Source organism: Hirundo rustica, chromosome 7 (genome assembly GCF_015227805.2).
Source record: "Hirundo rustica isolate bHirRus1 chromosome 7, bHirRus1.pri.v3, whole genome shotgun sequence".
Classification (NCBI taxonomy): Eukaryota; Metazoa; Chordata; class Aves; order Passeriformes; family Hirundinidae; genus Hirundo; species Hirundo rustica.
The window spans coordinates 22,917,842-22,938,211 of NC_053456.1; the positions used below are offsets into that span (position 1 = coordinate 22,917,842).

The 20,370-nt window shown below is 35.5% G+C and overlaps 1 protein-coding gene across 1 annotated transcript in view; it reads right to left on the reverse strand.

The window, feature by feature from the left end:
- The window catches only part of TTN (titin), a 242,806-nt gene that overhangs the window by 144,399 nt on the left and 78,037 nt on the right, over positions 1 to 20,370 (reverse strand). Inside the window, 36 exon segments of the mRNA XM_040069199.1 lie at positions 359 to 436; positions 1,558 to 1,656; positions 1,962 to 2,045; positions 2,531 to 2,608; positions 3,252 to 3,332; positions 3,885 to 3,965; positions 4,316 to 4,381; positions 4,633 to 4,695; positions 4,936 to 5,022; positions 5,645 to 5,713; positions 6,385 to 6,462; positions 7,001 to 7,093; positions 7,746 to 7,997; positions 8,273 to 8,350; positions 8,474 to 8,530; positions 9,373 to 9,420; positions 10,103 to 10,129; positions 10,244 to 10,321; positions 10,429 to 10,638; positions 11,215 to 11,475; positions 11,573 to 11,840; positions 11,923 to 12,012; positions 12,375 to 12,555; positions 12,810 to 13,092; positions 13,215 to 13,307; positions 14,307 to 14,594; positions 15,279 to 15,569; positions 16,081 to 16,368; positions 16,522 to 16,809; positions 17,314 to 17,592; positions 17,683 to 17,961; positions 18,048 to 18,326; positions 18,475 to 18,762; positions 19,240 to 19,518; positions 19,655 to 19,936; positions 20,047 to 20,325. Of these exon segments, the coding sequence (XP_039925133.1) occupies positions 359 to 436; positions 1,558 to 1,656; positions 1,962 to 2,045; positions 2,531 to 2,608; positions 3,252 to 3,332; positions 3,885 to 3,965; positions 4,316 to 4,381; positions 4,633 to 4,695; positions 4,936 to 5,022; positions 5,645 to 5,713; positions 6,385 to 6,462; positions 7,001 to 7,093; positions 7,746 to 7,997; positions 8,273 to 8,350; positions 8,474 to 8,530; positions 9,373 to 9,420; positions 10,103 to 10,129; positions 10,244 to 10,321; positions 10,429 to 10,638; positions 11,215 to 11,475; positions 11,573 to 11,840; positions 11,923 to 12,012; positions 12,375 to 12,555; positions 12,810 to 13,092; positions 13,215 to 13,307; positions 14,307 to 14,594; positions 15,279 to 15,569; positions 16,081 to 16,368; positions 16,522 to 16,809; positions 17,314 to 17,592; positions 17,683 to 17,961; positions 18,048 to 18,326; positions 18,475 to 18,762; positions 19,240 to 19,518; positions 19,655 to 19,936; positions 20,047 to 20,325 (6,003 nt within the window).

Sequence of the window (20,370 nt, forward strand, 5' to 3'; positions counted from 1 at the left end):
TTGTCTGAGGAACCCAAGTGCATCGGGATATTCTGAAGGACATTTACTTTATCCAAGCAGCTGGTGGAAGAGGAACTTCCAACAGAGGATTTTTGTAAACAGAAAGAAATCCTGATAGAACTCACTATCAAAGGGATAACATTATTTTCACTGTATTGAAACAGGATTAGCTACTCCACTTTTCGAAAGCAAGCAAGAGAAGTTGTAGACATTAAAGTAAAATTTATAATTTACAAAACCTATTTATATAGTAGTATTATTTTCCTTATGAATAAAACAGATATTAATCCAATCTATTTGGTATAGACCAAAAATTACTTTTTTGCTTTTGCCTAGTGTTCCTGAATTGTTGCCGTACCTTCAGAAATCTCTTCTCTGTGAATGGAAATAGATACTTCCTCTCTTTCTTCTTCAGACCATTCTTCAACTGTTGGCTCTTTAAGGAAAATTATTAGTTTTAGTATTTTTGGTGGATTGATAGATGGAGAGAAGGAAGAATTGATGGATAGAGAAGATAAAGACCAATTCTTAGAAGTTATCTATGACAATGACAGATATACATACAATCAAGAAAGTGCTGTGCACATACATATGTATGACTTGTTCTAAATTATGTGGTTTGTCCATGGCCCAGGTTCCCTATTGTGTGTTGTTGTATCTAATACCATTCACTGGTCAACTGTCAGTTCATCAGAATGCCTCAGCTCCCCAAATTTCCCCATCACAACAGATCAAGCAGGGGAAACAAGAGTCAAAGAATTAGAGGTTTCTCCTTGATACAACTGTATGAAAATGAGGAAAAGAAAAAATGACATGGATAGGTCAAGAACTGAAAGGAAATCCTGGCATGTGCTCATGTGACCGTGTCAGAGAAAACCTCAACTAGTTTTGGAAACAAACAGAAATGAACATTGCATGTATCCATATGGATGTGCATTTTCAAGTTCATATTTTAGATAGATATGTTCCAAATCTTCCTCTAAAAATTCATTTATGGTTTTTAAATGAAGGTGCAATTTGTCTTGACTGGGTAGTTATTAATGGGATATAAAAACAGACAAAATGCTGATTGCAGTTATCTTGAAGCTGATATTATGTGGAATTATACTAACTTAAAACAACTGATTTCAATCTTCTCTGAACATAAGAATATGAACTGAAAGCTGCTGAGAAGCTAACACTGCAGAGGGAAGCAGTATTTTATCTTCAGGGCTACAGAGAGCTTTGTAGTGAGGATGACAAATGGATGGTCACAGCCCTAATTTGTGGAGTCTAAAATAAACAATACATCCATATTTGCTCCTGCAAATTTTTGAGACCCTGAAGATCATTGTATTCAGTAGCAGAGTTTCCACTCCTGTCAATGTGGTGAGATCCTGACATTCAAGACTGAAATTGTGAATGGCACTTTAGGAAGCTTTTAACTGCCTTCAGTTCAACACAAAACTCGTACAAGATAACTATCAAAAAAATTTTGGTGTATTTTGATCTTGATATTAGAACAACAGACTTGCAGACACAGCACAAGTTTCTCACTATTGTTGGTTTATAGTGTACCTTCAGGTGATGGGATTTCCTCTGGAATGGCAACAGATACTCTTTCTTCTGTAATAAGTACTCTTTCTTCAAAAGTGGCTTTCTTCTGCACTTCAGGCACTTTGAAAGATAATGATATTAAATGTATGCTTTTCCAATTCTATTGTGAAAACATAGTTTCGAAATTCTAAATCTAGGTTTCCAAAGAAGGGTATTGAACAGATAACATACAACAGAGATTCAATATTTAGAAAGAATACTATGTAAGTATTGCATAAGAGATACAACATAGTGTAATGATTAATTGTCTACATAAGAACAGCAGAACTCGCAGAGGAAGCACAAACCAATGACTAATAACAGCACAGAACATATAGACAGAAGCTGAGAAATAGCATATTCTTGTATTCTACTGGAAAGCATACCTTTAGCTGGAGGAGCCTCAATTTTTTTAGGAACAGCAGGAGATACTTTTTCTTTAGGGACAGGTTTCTTAGGAACTGCAGGCACTTAAAAAAAGTATTTATTTTAGAACATTTGAATTTAAAAACTGGCACATGTATCACATGAGAGAAATGCGTTGTTGAGAGAGATTACACATGGACGTGTTTTGCTTACCAAACATGACAGTTGACCAAATTGAGATAAATGTAATGTTCTAAAGATTACAATAAATTATATTAAAGTTACATATGTTATACCTTTTGTAGGGGGAGTTTCTACTTTAGGAACATAGGGCAGTTTTTCTTCTGGAACCAGTTTTTAGGTACTTCTGGCACTTCAAAGATATTAATTATAATATATTTAGCCTAAATTAACAACTTTTTAAAGAATAAATCTACAGCACACCTATACATAAAACTGACACAAAAGATACATGTTAGTGTAGATGAAGTACCAGTAAAACCAGATTAACTTAGCAATCAAACCCAAAATTTGACGTAAACAAGATGCTTAAGATAATAAGAAAAGAAAATTATTTTTTTAAGTGTACCTTTAGGTGTTGGAGCTTCCTCTCTTTTTGGAACAGCAACCTTTTTCTCTGGGGGAGCTTTCTTAGGAACTTCTGGCACTTAAAAAACCATAAAACATAAGATAACTGAATTCTAAATTTCAAAGATTTATTGGACTATTATAGATTTCATTATCCATTTGTAAGAATATCAAGACACACCACATAACACATTCATACACTTAACATAGAAAGATATATGACAAGAGCAACATACGTTTGACAAAAACCAAAATCAAACCAGTTGCTGGAAGACTACCAAATGCTTTAGGACTGATTTCTTAACTGAAGAATGAGCTGCTCAAATATATTACCAGGTTTTAAAAAATATAATGGATGTACAGAAAACTATACACAAAATATAAATTCTAACACAAACATGCTAACGGGAAAATAAAACTCAACAAGCAGTGTAGACTTCATCAGTGAGTTTATCTTTGCCATGCAGATGTTCTCCTTTGGGAAAAGGAACATGTACTTTTTCTTCAGGCACAGTTTTCCTAGGCTCTTCAAAAACTCTAAGGGTATTAAAATTAATCTAAGTAATCTTTTTAAGATTTTTGAATACCTTAGATGAGAACAGACATTCACACGTAACACACAAAGAATACATTTATCATATGTGTTGAGAACATAAGAGAAGTTAGAAAAAGAGGACAATAGCACAGACCAGGTTAAAGCCCACGTTCAAAATATGCTGTACCTTTTGCTGGGGGAGCCACTTCTTCCTTTTTAGCAACAGCAACTTTCTTTTCTGGAACAGGTTTCTTAGGAACTTCGGGCACTTTGGAAAACATTGTTAAAGTAAGAGATCTTTAGTTTTTGGAACATTAATCCATATTTGAGTAATCCAAGACTGTTTTATACAATGAACACAGTGCTTGGACAAGCAGCACTGTAACCAACACAATACAATGTACAGCCTTTTGGACAAATGTGGACAATACAGGAAAGATATTATGATGCAGTATAAAACTCCTACGTTAAAATCACTGCACTAGCACCTTTCATTTTACTTTTTTGAAGTAAAACACTACACTCACCTGCAAAAGCCACATAACTTAAATAGAAATAATGAGCACGAGATAGTTAAGAAAGAGAAGGGCCCAAGCTGAGACAAATTCAAGCTGAAAGCTAAGTTGTAGCACAATTGAAAAATTGAACTAGTGCAACGGAGACAATACAAAATCAAATCATGCATAAGGAGATAGTACAAAACCAAAGATACATAGAGAGTAAATTCCTAAATATATTCAAGAAAACATGAAAAATAATACAAAGAAAGAAATTTGTTTGGGTTTTGCTTCTTTCTTTTTTACTAGAACAGTAGAAATACCTTTAGCTGATGGAGCCTCTGTTTTAGGGACAGGAACAGGCTTTCTTTCTTCTGGAACACGCCTCTTTGGTATCTCAGGCACTTTAAAAGATAGGTGGTGATCGTTTAGGAGACAGTTAAAATAATTGGTAAGCCACAGTAGGCTATCCTTAGCATAGTGTATAAGCAAAAACTAAATATCAAAAACTATTCTGTTTTATCAAACAGATACAAGAAACCCATCTCACAAAATGTTATTAAACGGATTATTTAAAGCAGTCATGAAGAAGAATAAGACAGAAATACAGTAAGGCTTGAAGCTTTGAGAGCAGAGCCATAGAGAGATTGAAAGATCTCAGTTCTGATATGCTGTCCTTTGGTAAACAGTGTTACAGACAGAAAACATGAAAGTTCAGAAAAACGAGGCAGATATTGGTGCAAAGACTATTCACCTTCAACGTGAGAGATCTCCAGCTCTGTAGAAATGACTTCTTCCTCCTCCTCAACCTCTCTATGTGCTATAATAGGAATTTTAAAGATATTAAATGTTGAGATAGGAAATATCGATGTCCACAGTAAATCTGAGAAACTTTAAGAAGATATTATGTGCGTACAGTACACAGTCATCACTGAAATACATTTGTTATTGTGTAAAACAATTTAATCCAGCAAATAAACAGCATGTGCAAATCTCACAATAAATTTTGAGTCAAATTAAAACAAACAAAGAAACAAATATTTATTAGACTCCCATCCTTAATTAAACTACCTTCAATGGGGTAAACAGCTTCAAAGAATCTTTCTTCAACTGTTTTCTCATGCTCTGTTGGCTCTTCAAAGAAAAATATTTAAACAATATTAAGATAAAATACTTGAAATATTTCCACCTACCAAGTTAAATAATACTAAAGCTACATAACACAATGGACAAAAAAGCAAGGCATACTGAAAGACAAATGTACAATATGTCTAAATATGTAATTGCCATACATAAAAATAGGTCAAAAGGAAGTATAGTAGGATTGATAGGTTGTTTTGATTTGGGTGCACAGTCTTTTGGTTTTGTACATACCTGTAACATCATATGAATACTCTTCTTCTCTGTGGACAGAAACTGACATCTTTTCTTCTGAAACAGTCCATGTTTCTACTGTTGGTACTTTAAAGATAGGATTTCATTTTAGTATTTAATACTCTAGATCCACATTAGTGGTAGTCAGCATGTGAGTTTTTGTCAAATCTTTATCTGTATTGCACATTAATGCCTTAGACATATTTAGACAGTCAGTATTCATATTCTAAAATACTGAACACAGAACAAGCACACAAGCGTAATATTTAGTATTTGTTAAAGACTAAAGACACAGACACCTTTAACACAAACATTTGAAACAAAATGCATGCACAGGCTTTTGGAAATAGTACATCAGAAGAATTCTAAAAGTGGTTCTTCAAAGATATTTTTGGGCATGGGGACACAATTGTACTTATTATATAAGGATAGGCCAGCAAGCAGAATGGATGAAGAAAAAGCTAGGTCACACTGCAGTGTGACAGTAGGCTCTTTAAACAAGAACCAAAAGGATATCCACAAATATGTTAAAAACAGACTTTATAAAAAACAAAAGTATGGTAGACATACTAATTAAACACTGAGAGTAGTCACAGCATGACTACTATTACAGATCCAAATACATACAGACAGGCCCACATATTCCAAAGAAGCACAAAAACACATTGGATGCTAAAAAAATGTAAACTGCAATTCAAAGATTCTGTACCTTCTTTTTTCATAACTTTCTCCTCAACGAGCATTGGCGTAGGTTTTGGTGGGAGAACTTTCTTGGTAACTGTTGGCATTATAATTTTGTTACTCAGTCAAACAAAGAGATCAAAATAAGTCTACAGCTATTGATCAGTGATGTCGAAAATACAGCAAACAAGACAAACAATCTAACTCAGCAGCTAAGTCAGGCTTCTTGGAATCACACAAAGCAACATAAGGAATTTGTTTCTTCCTTATTATTGCTATGTTTTAAAGCCACTCAGGGCATTTAGCACACAGGTCATTTCCTGATACTTATTAAACTGCAGCTGACAGCACCTGCTGCAGAAGGGGAAATGCTACACAAAAAGAAGTAGCTACTAAGAGAGTAAAGGCACATCTTTATTTTATAACCAAAGAATTAACCGAGGCATCTTGGTAGAGGGGTCAAAATTGAAGTCAAACAAGTTGGGGATTTCCTGTCTTCAGCTTAGAGTGAAACACACTGTTTCACCCAGTGTAATTTTACAAACACTTCCTTTCTTAAAGCATTGGTCGTTAATATTTGCATTTAGTACTTTCCCCTGAAAAGCTTTTAGTCTTCTTTTTAAAGAACTCAGCAGAAGTTTTTATTTCAAAGACTGAAAAATTTATCAGACCATGTTAAGTAAAGACAAAACATATGCAGGTCAGCTAAGTAACAAAAGCCACAACTTTGACAGAAAGATGACATTAAGATAACTAAACAGTATTTACCCTCAGCTCTTTTGACTTTTTCTTCTGCAACCTTCTGAGTGGTTACCTCCACCTTTTCATCAACAGGTTTCTTGACAACTGCAAGTAATTCAGATAGATTTATTCTCTAAGTTATCTTGCAAATTGTTTTCTGGATACAAACCAGATAGAACTGGCTGGTTTTTTGTTTAGGATGTTATAAACCTTGTGCATCCTGTGTTCTGTTCAGTGCATTGTTTACTGGTGGTGAACAGTGGTAGCAGTGAGGCCCATCCTGCCCTGAGAGATATGTAGTGATCTAAGTGGAAAACACTTCCTGGAAGGGCAACATTTAATTTCTTAGAAGTTAGACCCATGTCCAAGGTTATTATACAGGAAGAAGGAGGGGCAACTGAAGCTCAGTTTGATTTTACCATCAGTACTTGTTTTGATTCAACCACTTTCAAGCAGAGAGCTCAGACATATGAGGTGGGAGAAGAGGAAGGGTTGCCATGACCCTTGCTCATCTCACTCTCCAACATAAAGAGAATTTTCTTCTTTCCAAAGAAATGTGAATAACTATCACCATTCATCTTGAAGGAGATGTATGAGAGATCTTAACCTGCATGTTCCTGTTAGTTTTGTGGGAAAGTCATACCTTTTTGAACAGTTACTTCCTTCTTTTCCTTCTTTTCAGTTATAATGGCTGGTGGTTTTCTCTCAGGCATGGGTTTCTTAGGAACTTCAGTCACTTAAAAAAAATAACATCAGTTAATGATAAAAAAATATGTTCTCTAAAGGCTCTGTAGACAGAAAGATATTAGTTATGCCATTGTAATTTTATGAATTTTGAAAACATACAGAGAGTTTTGGAGACGCAATTGTTGAAGTAAAATGTTTTTCTTATTTCCAAGTTTCATGTTTTCTCATCAGAGCCAAATTTTGTTCCTAGAGGCATACATGTTACTAATCCCCAAGACAGTTAAAGTATGAAAGTAATTGCAAAATACAGCCATTAACTTCAATCAACCAATTCGTGAAACATTTAAGTAAATCGAGTTTATCTAGAGCACATGAAAATGATAGAAGAAATATCCAAAAAACAAAAAATGACACATATCCTTGTTACTAACTACTAACTGATATCAGGTTTTAAAGACCTGCAAAGTTCATTGGCAATGAATTTTTAATGCACCCATTCCTATCTGCATCCATATCTTGTGATATCTTGTGTTATCTTCAAGTGTCACTTAAAATTTGCCAGCATATTATGGTTCCAGGTATTTTAGCAAAAAAAAACAAAACAAAAAAACAACAAAAAAGTTGACTAGTTCAGCATGTTGGGGCCTTAATAATAAATATGAGAAAAGAGAAGAAATAAAGTGACATGATAATTCAGATACCTTCTTCACGAATTACTCTTTTTTCTTCATAAGTCACTTCTCTTTTCTCATAAGCTTCTTCCCACTCCTCTTCCCCTTCATCATAGCCCTCTTCTTTGACATAATAGTCATGGTCTTCACCATAATCTTCTTCCCATTCTTCATAAATGTCTTTGGGCATTTCATGTATTTTCTTTTCTTCATGTATCTCTTCTCTCCTTGCCATGGATGTTATTTTGATCTCTTTGGGCTTCTCTGGTGGCACCTCAGGAGCTTAAAATAAATAAATTTATTTATTTATATCCCTGGAATTTGCAAGGCATATTGGATGCTCACATTTAGTGGAATTATTCCACCCTCACAGATGGTTTAAAAAGGGATCATTTTTTAAGCAGTCACAATCAGCTTGGATTTTAAATGTGTGTTTTTAACATAAAGCCAGAAATCAAACAATTGTGATAGATTCAAGTTATTTCAAAACAAAACATCTTGTTTCCACAAAATTTTACTTTTTTAAACAAAGTTTTCCAAGAAAGGAAAAAAGTTACCTTTAGGTGGTGCGACTTCTTCGGGAGGTTTTTTAACCACTTTTTGAGGGACTTTCTTTAATGGAACCTTTTTCTCTGCTTAAAAAAAAATAGATTTAAAAATTTAAATAACAAAACCTCAAGAACCACTAAAAAGCCAAACAATCAGAAATCCAAAAACCAAACATGAACATAATATTCAAATACTGTAAGGACTTTTACCTGGCTTTTTCTCCTCTGGAGGTGGAACAAGAGGCAGAAGAATGGGAATAGGGGCAGCTTGTAGGAAAAATGAAATATTTAGAACAAAATTTAAGTTTGATATTTCCTTGTAAATGAAGAAAAATCCTGGTTTGGGAATATAGATTATATGATTTTATTGCAGCTGCAGAATAAAAGCAAACATGGTGCTCATTGTGAGAGTTTATAGCAGCTGAATAAATACAAGTGGGAATCCCCAGTCTGCCTTTAGACTCATTGAACCCTGAATGTCCTCAGCTTTATTTTCATTGCTGCCATCACTCTCCTATCTTTGCTGATGGTAATTCATCTAAATATCAAAACTTTCCCTTCCTGCTGCCACTGTAAGCATTTACCAAATTATCCTGGAAATAAATCCAAGATGTTTAAATTGCTGACATTTATAATAAGCTACTGGGTGTAACAGAAATATAAATACTTTTTGTTGTCTAAAACCAGAGCCTGGGGAGAAACCATTTGCTATAAACATGAAATCCAATGTATGGCTTTAAAATAATATTTTTTAAGGCAGTAATTCAGACAGCTTGTTTAAAAGATATTTTTGGTGGCAAAAAGAAGAGATTAAAATTTTTAAAAGAAAACATCAGAGAGGAAGATAGAAGTAAAAGGAAGATCAAATGAACAACAGACTGATAGGAAAACATGATGGAAAGGACTCATTTTCAGAGAATTAAATTAACTCCTACCACTGCCTGTGTAGAGTTTTCACATTCCACACAGAAAAGAAGCCTACCCAAGTCAAGACTTGCTCGCAGGGACAATTAACTAGATCTTACTGCTGAGCTAAGATTTTTCCCTGAGGTTCCCATTGGCCTTGTGGTTCAGTGCAGATATAGAACATGTGTGGCTTGTTACCCTACCTTCAGCTGGTTTTTGAGGTGGAACTGCAACCTTGGCATCAGGAACATCTAGAAAATCAAAATGTTTAACTGACTTAATAAATACTACCAATAAAAAAAATCAATGTGCTCTCCTCAAGAATAGTGGTTGATTGTGCTTAAATCTTTCTTATTGTGACATAAAAGGATTGTAGCTTGCTCCTCAAGTATAGCTAGCCAACCAATAGATAGCTAATTGTATTAACCTTTCACTTCAGCAAGACCATACAATGTTATGTTTTATTTCTAAATAATTCTTGCAACATTCAGAGTAGACTCTTAAGAACATTCAAAAAAGAGGATCACTACATATAATAAGGAGGTCATCTTTACCTATTTTGCCTCCTTGGTCATTTTTTTTTCAGTTCCACAGAGAAGATCCCATCTATTAATTGGAACACCTACATTGTTCTATTCCTTGGCAATTCAAACAAAAATAAACTTGTGTGTTTTACAGAATGGAGCATTCCATATTGTACAAAATAGGGTCCCTCTTAATGTCACTGATTATGGAGTTATCTTAGTATTCATTGCCACTACTTATGAGAACTTAATAGTTCCACATGTCTGTGGATGAGGAATACTTTTCAGGATGTAGGTTATACTTACTCTAACCAGGAAAAAAAGATTTGAAAATAATTAAAAAGCAGAGCAATGCTTTAATTTTATGACAGAGACAAGATCTTGTACCAGTCTTGCTTGAGAACTTTACCTGGTGGCTTCAACTCCAGTTTGATTTCTGCAAAGGAATATTAGATTACTTTTAGGACTATTGATTTTTCCAGAATCATGTTTCAAACAAACAAAATTGCACATGGTTATGATCACAAATTTGTTTAGAAAATTTGCTAACCTTTAGTTACAAGATAGAGCTCTGCAGTGCTTCTTGCTTCTCCTCTTGGTTCAAGACGAGCAATTACAGAATACACACCTGCAGCAGCCAAGAATGTTCATATTTATATGCTTTTATAATTTAAAACCAGACCAAAAAAACCCAGATAAAAATGGCACCAGCACAAATATTTAGTTCATTTTTACCTTCATCTTCTGCATTAACATTGTGAATAGTCATATAATGACAACGACCTTCACTTCTGAAGCTGTACTTGGGGCTCTCTCTCAGTTCAGTGGGGCCTTTATACCATGTCACAACTGCATCATCGAAAGACACCTCGCACTCGAAGGTTGCGGACTGGTGTTCACTCACAACGATGTTCTGTATGCTCTTGGTGAACTGAATTGGTTCCGCTGTTTTTAGAAAGAAAAAATACATCAGTTGTTATGAACCGCCATGGCATTTACTGTATCTGAATCCTTCTCATTGTTGTCATCAAAATAGCTAAATTTTAATGAGATAGATAACAGCAATAGATCTTGAAAAAGTATAGTAAGAAAAAGAGATTCCATGGTCTATGACGTTTTATGTATAAGAATGAAGATTAGAAAGATGTAAGAGTTCAACTATAATAAGATTGCTGTGCAGATACATTTTGTAAGAGAAGCCATTAAGGAAGCTAAAGATAGAGAATAATTAAGAAAAAGTCCAAGGAAAATATAAGAGCCCTAAAGAAAATAGAAGCTAGTACAACTCAGATTGCTTGTGGGTTATGGGACATTATTAATCATGGTTTAGTCGAGAATATTATGTTACACAACTATGTCACATGTTGTTCAAAGAGAAAGAACAGTAAAATTTCTTAGTTATTCCATTTCCAAGTTTTGGAATCTGTCTTTCAGTAATTATTTTTATTTTCACTTGTCCTGCTAATGAAACCTCCAGAAACTGTCACTGTTGTAAGAAAGAGATTCTATGTCTTTACAAACCTTCAATGGCCAGATCTGCTGTTGTTTCTAGACTGTCAAGTTTGCAGGTATACTGTCCCTCATCTTCCGTTCTAACATCCTTGATGATGAGTTTGTGCACTTTGTCAGAGACTTGTGTTGAATATCTCCCTCCTATCTTAATGGGTCTCCCATTTCGATACCACTGAGACTTGGCATTTGGGATAGAGAACTGACAAGTCAGTGTACATGTTTTTCCTTCCTTGAAAGTGGTGTCATGAAGGTGCCGCTCAACTGCAGGTTCTATTAGCACGTTAAAACATACATTTTAACAGAGATCAGGAAGTGAAATAAATAAAGTATAAACTAATTGAAACATATACTTCAGAAGTACACTTACCAATCACAGTTAGTTTAGCACTGGCAATATGTGGTCCACATACTATTCTGAAATTTCCTTGATCTTCAGGCTGGCAGTTTCTAATTCTCAGTATGTGGCGATCACCTTCAATTCTAATTTCATATTTGTCATTGGAGTCCAGTTTCTGAGTTCCTTTGTACCATGACAGTTTAATTTCTGGATAGTTAATCTTAATCTCACATTCAAAGATAGCATCCTCATCTGCTAAAACCGTCTGATTTTCAATGTCTCTGATCAGAGTAATAGGCTGGAAAATATTATTTTCAGTTAATTTCAAATTCTCTGTAATAGGTTTGAATATTTCATAAATCAGTCCAAAAATATTTTACCTCTGTTTGTGTGAGTCGTTGCTGAATAAAAGCTACAAGTTCATCAAACTCCTGATCTTCCCTTTGAGCTTTCTCTGTGAGCTCAATTTCCTACAAAAATGCAGAATATACTCAAAGATTAAAGGATACTAAATGTCAAGCTGTCATGTTTAGTCAACACTGAATTAATTTCTACATCACATTTTATGTAACTGTACTGTAACCAGCACATCTTCCCTATTCTAACAATTGCAGTGAAGCTATGAAGACAGAACCTACTTAGCCAGAAGGCCATTTATTCTTTTTGGATTTGACCAAGCAAGAAATTGAGAACTGCCAGTAAAAGACCTAAAGAGGAACCAGAAATTCCTGCATGCATCATGACTTCAGAGCTTCAGAGTGTGGACGCCACGTCTGTTTAAGGGAAACACTATTCCTAAGAGAGCCAATACTGCAGTCACACTATATCTTACCAATCTATGGCTTTCTTCTGCTTGAGTTTGCTTTAGTAACTCAAAGGCTTGCAGGAGGCCACGGAAATCTGTAATTCCATACATGCGAGCATATTTCTCATATTCTTTGGGATCTACATTTTTGAGAAGCTCCAAGATATCAATAGGTTGCTCTTCCTCTTCTTTTCTTTTTGTTGGAGTGCTATTCAAATCAATAACAGAAGTTAACTATACAGCATTTCATTCCCAGAAAGCTGTTTAATGAAATATTGAATCACCTCAGAGCTGTCCTGTGCAGTAGAATCCTTTAGCTTAGTCTAGTCAGGTTCTTTTATTTAAAGTACAATTATTCTTATTTAACAAATATTTTAAAATTATATCTTGTTCTGAGATGTATAATAAAAAAAGTTTCTTCTGTGGTGATAGCAAATTAGTCCATAAAAACTTGCAATATACCTTTTTAGTTTTGCCCTGAGATCCCCTTCAACAACTTCTTTCTTTCTTTCTTCAACTTGCAGATTCACACTCCTCTCAATTTCACCATGTTGGTTAAAAGCTACACATTTGTACATGCCAGAATCAGTTTTTATTGTGTCCTTTATTTCTAGTTTGGCTTCATCTCCTTTCTGCTGGATTATAATGCGGCCTCCCTGGTTGAGTTGCCTCCATTTTCCCTTCATCCACTTAACATTTGGAATTGGATCTCCTCCAACTTTTGCAATAAATGTTGCAACGGTCTCTGCAGAAAGATGCAAATGAGGAAGCTAAGTCTTTCCACTTGTTTATGACAGAGGGACATAATCTCAAACAAAAGGTGTAGGCAATTAGGAGACATTATACTGTCTTGAAAAGAGTCCTTACTTTCCATGACTTTGATACTCTGAGGTTCTGACACAAAATAAAGTTTGCCTTCCACGTCTGCTTTCTTAGCTGCTGGAGCAGCTGCCGGTTTTTCTAAAAAAACAGAGTCACAGAGTTATAACGGATGGCTTATTGTAATAGTTTATGTTCATAGGTGATGATGCTTCTGAACGAATTGTAAAAAACAAATTAATTCCTGAGATGGAACAAAATACTGTGCAAGAGGTAAAAATGTAAAATACTTTAAGATTGTTTTAACCAACTTGCAGTTTACTTTCCAGATTAAACTGTCTACAATGGGTCATATTGTGCTGTTAATTTACTTCACTCAGGCCATTTATACTCTGCATGGATGTAAATGCATAGAAAGATATGCAAATAAAAGGCTCATTTTCTAAAATGGATAAGTTTTTTGGTGAGGTTTTCTCTTTTCTAATTTCTGGATATTATGCCCTAAAAGTTACTTGCCATTTTTTATCAGTGGTTAAATTCTCTTGTTTTTCTTTGACTTAGTCCTTAGCCTAGTGGCTAACCATGTAGTGAAAAAGACTATTTGTGCGTACTGCTGGGCTCTTGTGTCCTTCATGCAATGGTAAAGCAAAAACTACACAGAAGAATTCATGTTTAGAAAGTTTTTACTTTCAGTTAAAAGGTCAAAATATTTTAGAGCTGTAATAGTCTTAAAACAATAAGTGTCTAAGGACACATGCTCCAATTCCTTCTGTATTTTCCTTTAATAAACACCACTTTTCACATGCTTTCCATAAAACATGCAGGTCCAAATAATTTCACTGATTTAGCTTGCATTTTTCTTAAATTTGGTGTTTAGATTTAAAAAATAAATTCTTAATCTCTTTGGAAGGGATGCACTATTGATTTGACACTGATCTTTCACTATTTATGTCACTGTTGATATATAAATTATTGTTAAATATTCTGTTTTATCAGATTCTATGGTTTTACAAAAAACAAAAATAATTGTTTGTTATTAGATTATTAACATTTTGTTCCACAGGGAAAAAAAAAAAAAAAAGTGGGATAGATTTTGCTGATGTTTTTGTCATATGCCTTATTTTCTTCATGTTACTGTACCTTTGACTGTCACTTTAGATTTGCAAGTATCAGTGCCAGCTGCATTTGAAGCTTTGCATACATATTCTCCTGAATCTGATTTGGTAACTGCAACAAGTTCTAGAAGAGCTACTCCATTAGCAAAGCTGAAGTTGCATCTGTCTGAAGCTCTTATTTCTCTTCCTGCCTTCAGCCACTGGATCCGGATTGGCTGTGATCCCTGGACATGACAGCTAAGCTGTAGGGTATCACCTTCCTCTGCTGCTGCTGGCTGAAGTGGCTGGTCAAAAACTGGAGGCTTTTTAGGTTCTGGAATATGAAAAGGCTTGAGTGAATACTCAGGAAAGTATGATCAAGAACATAAGAGAAAGAGATACATGTGATTCCCAAGGAAACAATAGCAAGGAATGGAGGATGAAAAACAGAAGTCTGAGAATGTCAATCATGATGTTATAAAATAGAATAAATATCAAGAGACCATGACAGCCTTTTTCCTATATAAACATGCAAGAAATAGCTTTATACCCTCAGCAAGAACTTTTGCACGCAAAAAATAGTATGAGAACTAAAGCACCATTAGGCTGCAAACTATATAAATTTTTTTAAAGAAATTAACCTGCAATTTCCTGCAAGACTGTTATGATGAGGTGTCATGTTACCACAATGCAGTGCCAACACTGCCTAAGCTTAAATTTCATTGCAAAACCCCCTTGTTACTCCACTGAAGGAGAATGATTAAAAATTCAACAGAAATTTCACAAAGATTTCAATGTTCTCTTTAAATCAGTCATAGCAAATAGTGAAAAAGAAGCTTTCCTTGAAAAAAATAATCACAAAAACAAAAGAACTTCTTGACTGTGGTATATGTCCATCTCTGGACAAATCACTGCTCTTCAGGTAAGTAAAACCAGCTCATAAGAGAGAAGCTATATACGTGCAGGTAAATAAAACAAAGAAAAGCGGGAAGCAAAGAAAAACAAGACTTCAACCAACCTCTGATAACAACAGAAGATGTACTCAACACGCTTCCTGCTTCATTGGACACTTTACAGGTATATAAACCAGCATCTGATTGCTCTACGGTCTTTATATGCAAAAGCAAGGTGTTGTTTTTGAAAGATATTTCACAGTGAGCACTTGAATGGACTTCCTGATTGTTTTTATACCAAGCAACAGTCAAAGGCTGAGAGCCGGAAACACGACCCTCAAGTTTAAGTTCATTCCCTTCTGTTTCTTCTACTGCTTCAGACAGTTTCTTAGTAAAAGTAGGAGGAGTTTTTCGTTCTGTAAAATAAGAACATAAATTCCATGAATCTATCTTGAGATGAAAAATCCTAAAGACAATGCTTCAAGAAAAATTTGAACATTAGGGTGTTGATATTTGCTCTCATTTAAAGTGCATATATTTTTAAAATGAAATCATGCTAAGATAAACAGCAGGACTCTTGCTCTTCAAGTCACTGTCACTGTATTTTCCTGTTTGAAAAAAAAAATTCTCTTACATTGATTTAAGTTATACACAATTTAAGTAACCCCAAGAGTTTTGTCAGGTTCTTAATAAAGAAATAGGCCAGAACCTAGTGAGAAAGTAGGCCAAAGAAAATGTTTTATTTCTCCTCCCATTTCTGTTAGTGACCCTTCCTAATTCCCTTAAAAGATTCATAGGTATCTCCAGATAAGTACTCTTGGGCTACATCCCAAAAGTTTTCTTGAAGTTATCTTGCAGTAACAAGTCCAATTTCCTTTATAACTGAAATAAGAAAAATGTAAACACGATGTATTATCTATTCAGTACCTTTAACAGTCAGTTCAGCTGTGCAAGAGTCCTTTCCAACTTCGTTGCTAGCATAGCATGTATATGTTCCAGAATCTCCCCTGTCAACTCTCAAGATGGTCAAATGGGCTGTGTTGTCTACATAACTGATCTGATAGTTCTTTCCTGTTCTAATTTCTTGGTTATCTTTTGCCCAAGTAACTCTAATAGGCTGTGTTCCAGAAACGTGACACTCAAAATCAGCACTTTCTCCAATAATGCCACCCACAGGTGTAAGTGGGATGTCAAAGAATGGAGGAGTCTTCCCTTCTGAAGAGTGAAAGAAATAAAAACCATCACTTAAAAATCTCAATTTAATTTAAAACTGTGTGAAATAAGAATCTCTTGTACAATATTAAATCCATATATAAAGCAAAACTCTGTTTTAAGATACTTCCATTAAATATTTCATGGTCCACCAACCTGTAAGGACAAGCCTGCCACTAGAAGAAGCAGTCCCAATAGCATTGACAGCTGTGCAGGTGTATTGCCCAATAAGGGTCCTATCTGTCTTCAAAATCTGGAGAGTTGCTACATTATCTACAAAGGATGTGTGAACATTGTAGTCCTCTTTTACACGCACGCCGTCTTTAAACCAAGATACTTCGATGGGTTCTGAGCCAGCAATGACACAATCAAACACAACTGGTAAGCCAACAGTTTCATGAACGTCTCTTAATTTTCGTGTAAAAGAAGGAGGAAGTTTACGCTCTGCAAGAGAACAAGTATTGTACAGTGAAGTCTTTCAGAAGACATGCATCTCTCTGTACTCACCAATAATCACTAACTAATATGCTGTAGAGTACTGTGGATTTTTGCTCATAACTTCCAATTAAAAATATTATTTAGCACATCATTTATTTTGAACTTGTTGTAAAGAGCCCTGTGCTTATGGTTGTAGGAAGAGAGGTCTCCTTTTTTTTTCTCTTAGACACAATGAGCCTCAGGACTGCTAATACTGGAAACAATCAAAGAAATATCCTGAATAGGGGCAGAAGATACAGAGACTTGTAACGCTGCAGAAGAGCTGTGGTAAATAAGTACTGTATTTCAATTAGCTTTGCTGGTAGGCTTTTGTTAGTAGAAGACAGTGCCACAGGGTACCTGACACATCAAGAAACAGTTTTTCGAGGAAGAGACAATTGTTTTTCGAAACAGCAAAGCATACTTAAGAAAAATAGACCATTTCCCTATGTTTAAAATTGAAATATTCACCTTGAACTGTAAGCAGAGACGATGAAGAAGCCTCCCCAACAGAGTTTTCTACTTTGCAGATGTACTCCCCACTGTCACTACTGTCTACCTGGCTGAAAACCAGAGTAGCAATTTGGTTCTTAAAGTGCATTTTCACAGTAGCAGTTCCTCTCAGCTTTGTATCACCTTTGTACCATGACACAATCATTTCTGGTGTTCCAGCAACCTGGCACTGTAAGGATGCAGAATCCCCAACAGTCACCTGCACTGGCTCCAAGGGTGTAATGAAGTAAGGTGGTTCTGAAGGACAAAGACACGCCATTAGCATAAAAAGATATTGCATGATGACCATTCAATAACATGTATTGAAGTGATGCTGGCTTGACGCACCTAGTATTGTGATTGTACCATGACAAGTATCTTTCCCAGAATCATTTTCAATATGACAAGAATATTGCCCCTGATCTTCTAGTCTGCTACTAGGGATTTCCAGTATGGCAGATGTGTCTGTAGTGGTGATGCTACACTTTTCAGAGTGCATTATTTTCAGTCCATTTTTCTTCCATGTCACTGAAATCGGTGGAGTACCCATATATGTGCATTCCAAGATTAAATTTTTCCCCTTCTCTACACTTAAATCATTCAACTTCTTTGCAAATTTGGCTGGTTCTATAATGAACAACAGGAAGAAAACAAATTAAATAAAGCCAAGAGATCATCTTTAAGAAGCATAAGAAGCAGTAGTGTGGACAAACCTCTGACAAAAAGATGTGTAGTGCAAGAAATTTTCCCTGCCTCGTTAGAGACATGGCAGGTGTAGTCTCCACTCTCAAGTGGATTTACATCAAAGAGCTCCAGTTCTGCAACTGAATCTTGCAAGGTGATATTGCATCTGGGTCCTGGTACTAGCTCAACACTGCCTCTGAACCATTTAACTTCCAGTGGAGGGGAACCTTTTATGATACTAGTAAAGGTTATGTTTGCCCCTGACAAAACATCCAGTGGTTCAGGTTTCTTCACAAAAGATGGTGGTTCTAAGCACACAAATAAAACAAACAGAAAAGAAGTACATTAGAACTTCTTTTGAAGATCACAGTCATCAGAAATATTCAACAAAGAAAAAATGAAATCTTTCTGAAAATAAATTTGGAGCCTCTGATACTGGCTTCTTACTGTACTGACCTCTAACACTCAAAAATGCGCTGCATTCATCAGACCCAGCTACATTAGTAGCTGTGCACAAATACGTTCCCATATCAGACTCCTGAAGTCCATTCACTTTCAGAGAACAGGTATTGTCTGTAAGAGTAGCCTGATATTTCTCTCCACTGATAATCTCTTGTCCATCATGAAACCAGGAAACCAGAATGGGGGGTGACCCATAAACTTTGCACTCCAGTACAGCAGAAGAACCCAGCTGACCATATGTTTCTTTCAATTTTCTTGTGAAAGAAGGAGGTATAATACGATCTGCATTTGTTTCAAAATAAAAATAAAAGTTACCATACAGGGCGCTTAAAATACCGGAAGTTCTCCATGCATAATAAGATTAGTGACGTTTATTTTGCTATATTCCCATTGGCAATATACTCTGAGACATCTAAGTATTTGAAAAATAGTCAACGGTTAAGGATACGCTGGAATTTTCATCCACAATCTTTGAAGAACACCTTTTATTTTTGCTGCTCTTTTTCAAAAGTAACAATATTGCATCAGCTGTCCAAGACAACATGCAGACTAAAGCTGAAGAAATCAAGTCCTTTCAATAATTCCTGCCCCTCAGAGTTTAGGTAGGCATTTATTCTTGATGCCCTCAAAGTGGCATGCCAAGTACTCCTAGGATTATACAACTCTTAGGTTACCAATCACAAAACCTACTTTGCTATCTGAAGGCTTTGTAAAGGAACTAAAGGATCAGAGGTGACTCAGAAAGAGTAGTCAACTAACCTGAAACATGCACTGAAGCTGTGCAGCTGCTTTTACCAACACTGTTTTTCACCTCAAAAGTATATTCTCCACTGTCTTCTAGTGTTGCATTGAGGATCTTAAGCCCAGAGACTTTGTTGAAGAAACTGATTTTATATTTATGGTCAGTGGACAGTTCACTACCATCCTTAAACCACCTAGCCGTAAGCTCTGGTGTGCCATCCACTGTGCATTCCAGAGTACAAGAGTCTCCAGCTGTAACTTTGACTGGGCCTGGCTTCTCTACAATCACTGCAGGTTCTGCAATGAAATGCAAGTCAGAGAAAATTTTAGAACAATAAAATAGCTATTATTATGATAAAATTCAAAATTTAAATTTTAAGGCATCTTAAAAAACTTTTTTTTTTTTTTTTTTTTTTAATCTCATGCTACCAACCTAGCACTTTCACCATTGCAAAGCATTCCTGAACTCCAGCATCATTTTTTATCTGACAAATGTATTTCCCAGCACTGGTTGGTTCTGCATTTCCAATCTGCATAGTTGCAATGTTTTCTGAGTAGGAGATCCAAAGATTATCACTTTCTCTGATGATTTCCCCTTTGTCTTTTAACCACAGAACAGAAATGGGCTGTGATCCTTGTACTGCAGCCAGCAGTTCAATCGACTCCCCAACAACGACAGTGAGATCACTCAGCTTCTTCACAAAGGTTGGTGGTGCTATTTAAGAGAAGATATTTAACAGTAAAGAATCCTGCCAGGAGCAGAAAAGTAGGAGAAGAATTGCAGGAACAAAGAAATGCCAAGAAGATGCCAATCTTTGTACAAACCTCTAAGTGTTACAGAGCCAACACAGGAGTCACTTCCCACATCATTTACAGCCTTACAGTGATATTCACCAACATCTGCAGTATCCACACTGAGAATGTGAAGACTAGCTGTGTAGTTCTCTGACATGACCTTATACTTCTTGCTGCTCCGAATTTCTCGTTTGTCTTTATACCATGAAATCTGGAATGGAGGAGTGCCCTGAAGCTCACATTCCAGATGAATGTCAGACCCTTTCAAGGTCTCAACTGGATGGGGTTTCTTGGTAAAAATGGGGGGTGCTGGGAAAAAGAAAAAAAGAGTTATTATTTTTTTTTATTTAAGCA